Source organism: Dermacentor variabilis, chromosome 4 (assembly GCF_050947875.1).
Source record: "Dermacentor variabilis isolate Ectoservices chromosome 4, ASM5094787v1, whole genome shotgun sequence".
NCBI classification, from domain to species: Eukaryota; Metazoa; Arthropoda; class Arachnida; order Ixodida; family Ixodidae; genus Dermacentor; species Dermacentor variabilis.
The window spans coordinates 121,366,650-121,372,096 of record NC_134571.1 but is presented as its reverse complement, the minus strand read 5'-3'; the positions used below and the strand labels follow the sequence as shown (position 1 = coordinate 121,372,096).

Sequence of the window (5,447 nt, the reverse complement as noted above, 5' to 3'; positions counted from 1 at the left end):
TAAAATTGAACAGGTGAAGGTTAAATTATCCTTAAATCCGCCCTAAGTGGGGCCCTATAGTTGTCAGCCAGTTACGTGCCCTATTCACTGAACACCCACGCTGCATGTGGGAGTCCTCTGAGCGAAATGAGTTTTGTTCGTTTCTTATTAGCCTCCAGTAGCATTTAATTACGTGCTGCTTCACTAAACCGTAATTGCGGACGGACAGATTTCGTATGCGTAAGCCAATTCGTCCTAATTTCCGAAAAAAAAGAAAGATACAGCTGCTCATCGGGCCATCAATGCCACTGACAGCATGGGTATATACACCGGTAGAGTCAGCGCTAGGTGCTTTGTCGCTTCTCGTATGTTCTACGTAGCGCGGCTATCTCAACTTCACTGATCTGTTTCAACCACATGCTGCATTTTATCGTTTTCTACTCCTTAAGAAACTGCAGTCAGGAGGGAAGTGAATGTTACTCTCACGACGGAATGATCTAAGCAAAAATTTTTTTTCGGCAGAATAACGGGAGAAGACCATCAACAGAATATTTTAGTCGAACTCCAGGAAAAGTACGTGGGAAACAGAAAGCAAACGAAAAAACAGTTATGTCACTGAAACTGCCATTCCTGGCCGTCCGCTCATTCAGTTACGCTGACGAGGGCCGCTGTCGTCACCGAAGTTAATTTGACGTCGGCTTTCTCCTCGGGTTACACTGTACTCGGGTGAACTGTCCTGAAGCGCCTCCGCATTACGCGTGTGTTGCACGCGTAATGCGCAGTCTCTGAGAAAAGTGCTCCAGCTTGAATTCATTTTTTAATTCACGCTAATACTTTCGCCGCAATTAGTTTATTCTCTCACGTGCATTAAATGAGTATCTCACGTCTCGAGGGAATGCATATCTTCAGAATTATGATGTTCGTCCGGTAGCAGACCTTCAGTAAAGTGGAGAAATTAGCTATCGCTCACCCAAGACCACGGTGTGCCCAAGATTCTTTGTGGTCTTTGAAAACATGGCGGCAGGTGAAACAACGACCGTCGCGTTGCTTTCAACATACGTAAGTGGAGTAATTTTTTTTCTTTTTGAGCAGTGAGAACTAAATAGTAGTTCCATGTTTTTATAATTATAAATAAACGATAAAGAGTAAATAGTTAGCACGAAATGGGAAACTGTCGCTGTGCCTCATGCTTTGTTTACAGGGTCGAGGAAAAGGACGCCATTTTTAAAAGGGTGACCTTTTTTTTGTGTTGCGCCTCTCCATTCGCGCGAAGCTGCAGGGCGCGTACTTGCTTGCGGTTGCTCGCCGCACTTCGGAACCATGGCAGCGAGGCGTCTACGAACGGTAGCCTGGATCGGTGGAGGCTCGATCGTCGCTGCCTATGGCTTTAATCACTTCAACGAGCACAGGCGAGCACCCGCCGTCGTCGTCGAAGCCGCGGATCTGAAGGACACGCCGACTCGGCCACACCTCCCTTTGCCGTCCCGTGCCGCGCAGCTTAAGAACCTGCGCGAGACGTCCGAATTCGATGTGCTCGTCATCGGCGGCGGAGCGACTGGTGCAGGAGTCGCGTTGGACTCGGTAACGCGGGGCCTCAAGACCGCTCTCGTGGAGACGTACGATTTCTCCGCTGGCACGAGCAGTCGGAGCACCAAGCTGATCCACGGCGGTGTGCGCTACCTCCAGAAGGCCATCATGAACTTAGACGTTGAACAGTACCGGATGGTGCGCGAAGCTCTTCAAGAGCGTGCAAACCTGCTCGCCATCGCGCCTCACCTGTCGAGTCCACTGCCCATAATGCTGCCCATCTACCGGTGGTGGCAGGTCCCCTACTACTGGGTCGGCATAAAGATGTACGACGTGGTCGCGGGAAAACAGTGCCTGAAGAAGAGCTACTTCCTCTCGGCCAAGCGGTGCCTCGAACTGTTTCCCATGCTCAAGAAGGAGCACCTTTGCGGCGGCCTCGTCTACTACGACGGTCAGCACAACGACGCCCGCATGAACGTGAGCATCGCGCTAACGGCGGCGCGAAACGGGGCCAGCATTGCGAACCACACGAGCGCCGTCGCGCTGCTGAAAAAAACTGGCGAGAACGGGAAGCAAGTCGTGTGCGGGGCGAGGCTGAAGGACATGCTGACGGGCGAGGAGTTCGACGTGCGGGCTAAGTGCGTCGTGAACGCAACGGGACCGTTCACCGACACCATACGCCGTATGGACGACCCCAGCTGCAAACCCATTTGCATGCCGAGTTCTGGAGTTCACATAATCTTGCCCGACTACTACAGTCCTGACAATATGGGCCTCTTAGATCCTGACACGAGCGACGGACGCGTCATCTTTTTCCTCCCTTGGGAAAACGCGACGATCGCCGGAACAACAGACAGACCCTGTCCAGTCGCCCACAACCCGGCCCCTACGGAAGATGACATCATGTTTATCCTAAACGAAGTTCGTCACTACTTGAACCAAGATGTGGTTGTGCGCCGGGGTGATGTCCTCTCGGCGTGGGCGGGCATCAGGCCGCTAGTCGTCGACCTGAACAAGAGCGTGCCTGGAAAGACGGAGGCCATTGCACGAAATCACATAATCTATGTTAGTGATTCAAACCTTGTTACTATTGCAGGAGGCAAATGGACCACATATCGTGTCATGGCTGAGCACACTATGGATGCAGCAATCAAAGCCTGTGGCCTCAAACCGCAGCAGAAATCTCAGACCCTGGGCTTCACTCTCGAGGGTGGTCACATGTGGACGCCAACACTGTACATACGCCTTGTGCAGGACTTCGGGCTGGAACCAGCAGTTGCGAAACACCTGTCCAGGAGCTACGGTGACCGTGCAATCTCTGTTGCAAAGCTAGCTGCGCTCACAGGAAAGCGCTGGCCAGTCCTGGGACGGAGATTACACGAGGAGTTTCCGTACATCGAGGCAGAGGTGCGCTATGCAGTGCGAGAGTATGCTTGTACTGCCGTCGATGTGATTAGTCGCCGCATGCGGCTTTCGTTCCTCAATGTCCAAGCAGCCCACGAGTGTCTTCCAAGGGTCGTTGACATCATGGCCGAGGAGCTGCACTGGACCAAAGAGAACAAGGAGCGGGAACTGGCTAAGGCCAAAGAGTTCCTTGACATTGAGATGGGTGGTGATGTCAACAAGGAGTCCCAGAAAAAACTCCCTATGACTTTCACGACATCTGAAGTGGACCAGTACATTCAGAAATTCCAGGCCATTGACAAAGACCGCAAAGGCTACATCAGTGTGGTTGATCTGCGTCGAAGCCTCAAGGCTGCAGGAGAGTCTGTATCGGAGCCACAGCTGCGAGAAATGCTGAACGAGGTGGACCTGAACAAGAATGGACAGATTGAGCTTAGTGAGTACTTGGAATTGATGAATGCTATCAAGACGGGCTCTATTGCAGGAAGCCGGCTTGCCCAGGTTGTTGATGTGGAGTATTCAAGGACACTGACCGTTGACAGAAGTGGGGGTGGTCTCTAAGGGGGTGCTGTTACTTGTAGTTGTTTTCCTTTGTAATTTGGGACATTGTGTTTAAAAGTAATCCCCGTCACTTCTCTTTCTCTTACCATAAGCTATGTCGCTGCTACGTACACTCGTGAGGAGTGCAGTGTTTGCCAACGTTGGTAGAGGCAGTTTTTGCCATCTTTTTACTTGACCCATTCTTCTAGATGAGAGCAGCCTGCCAAAGGTCATATTGACAGCTTTCGTGCTCATTTTTCTTCTTTTTTGGCTAGAACAATTTTTATTATATAGAGATTTCTGGTCCTTGTAGATGTGCTGCATTTCCTTTCCCATGCTGTGTTCATTAACCATACGATAAGTAGTTTTTCCAGCACCAGTATTTGTGTTGGATTGTGCTATGGAATGACGATTAGCTGTGTACGTCCATAATTAAACAAGGAGGCAGGTTTCCACGCCCGAGTGATACGAAGCACCTTTTTTCTGTCCGATTTCGTGCATTTTGAGGTACTTTGGTAAACCACTTTTTTTTTTTTTGTACTGCACATATTATTTACCTAGCACTTTTTGAAATGTGAACATGTTATGCATTCTCCTACAGTGTGTTGTGTGTTTGTTTAGGCATTTTACAATGTGATGTCCTTGTCAAAACTTTCAAAGCCACTTTGCTAGTGACAAGATCTCTTGTTTGGCTTTTTGGCAGGGTTCCTGTAGCACAACTCTAGCTTTAAAGCTAAGACTAGCCATGCTTCTAAATGTGGAAAAGTTTGAAGCAACAGAAGTTAGACAACAGCCTCAGTACATGACCATTGACAGGCTCGATGGTGTGCAAAGTGGCTTAGAAACTTTCACAATTAAGGCTATACCTACACTTTTGTCACTGGCGGTCCTCGCTGCTTTGCTTGATTCTTTCTACCCACTGTGATAATAAAAATATGCTTTCATCCTGGTAGCTTCAGCTGCATCACTAATTTGTGGCAGCATATGCGGATTGTGGATACGTCTGTTGCTTAGTGTGAAACATTGTTCTTTGTACACGTCAAAAATATATTAATGCAGATGGCATCCTATTTCTTTTCATGTACTGAGCGTGATGCCGTCGTGATAGTCACTAGTCGCAGAATGTGATTTTTGCTTGTTGAATGCAGAATGGGGAGCGTCTGCTAGATCCGCTTTGCCCTGTTCTGATAACTTTTGTTTGTTATAGTTAAGTTGTTTTTGTTGCACAAATTGCCACTTACTGAAACGGCAACTGTATTTACAGAATGTAATTGGAATGCTCTTGCACAGCCAAAATGTTTGTTGGTTATGTATCTGCCACTCGTGTCGAAACTTGCAGCCAGCCTGCCGAGTGCTCATTCCTTCTAGGCTATGCACTCTTCACTCCGAACTGCATACAAGGCTGCAATACCCTATGTGATTCCTCCCCTCTCCTCCCACTCTATTGGATTGCTTATCAGACGTGATACGTAGCTTATGGTACTGAAGTATGTATCGGCACGAAGAGGATGTCCACAAGTTTTATGTGGAATGTGCAAGCACTCAATGCAAGACCTGTTTGCCATGTGCAATGTAACAAGCGCACATCTGTCTACATTTGCTGGAGCACAGACAGATTGGGCTGCTGCTATACTTCTTTCTCGGAAACGCACTCTATCGTAGGGTGGGAATCTCTGTACCCAATTCTCGCATTTCACGTAGCGTACCCTTTTGAAAATGCATGCTTGAGAGCTGCTACAGAATGACTGTGGACATTGTGAAATCAAGTTCAGTGATAGCATTTGCCTTCTCTCTTCCTGTAACTCCTCTTTGCAGATGCAGTTTGCCATTTCCATGAGATGCGGTTACTCATTGAGTTAGTGTTCAAATGAAATAATAAAGCTACTAACTCATGTTGCATGGCAAAATATTGAAAAGAATGTTCGGGAGATTCTGCTGGCACTGTATAATGTTTCACCAGATCAAACCCACCAGCCACGCTATTGTTCGCGATGATC

At 48.3% G+C, this 5,447-nt stretch overlaps 1 protein-coding gene across 1 annotated transcript; it reads left to right on the top strand.

Moving 5' to 3' along the window:
- Positions 1-1,188: 1,188 nt before the first annotated feature.
- Gpo1 (glycerophosphate oxidase 1) lies at positions 1,189-4,402 on the top strand. Its single transcript, XM_075690148.1, has one exon. The coding sequence runs from the start codon at positions 1,300-1,302 to the stop codon at positions 3,469-3,471; it is 2,172 nt and encodes a 723-aa protein (XP_075546263.1). The 5' UTR covers positions 1,189-1,299; the 3' UTR covers positions 3,472-4,402.
- Positions 4,403-5,447: the final 1,045 nt, after the last annotated feature.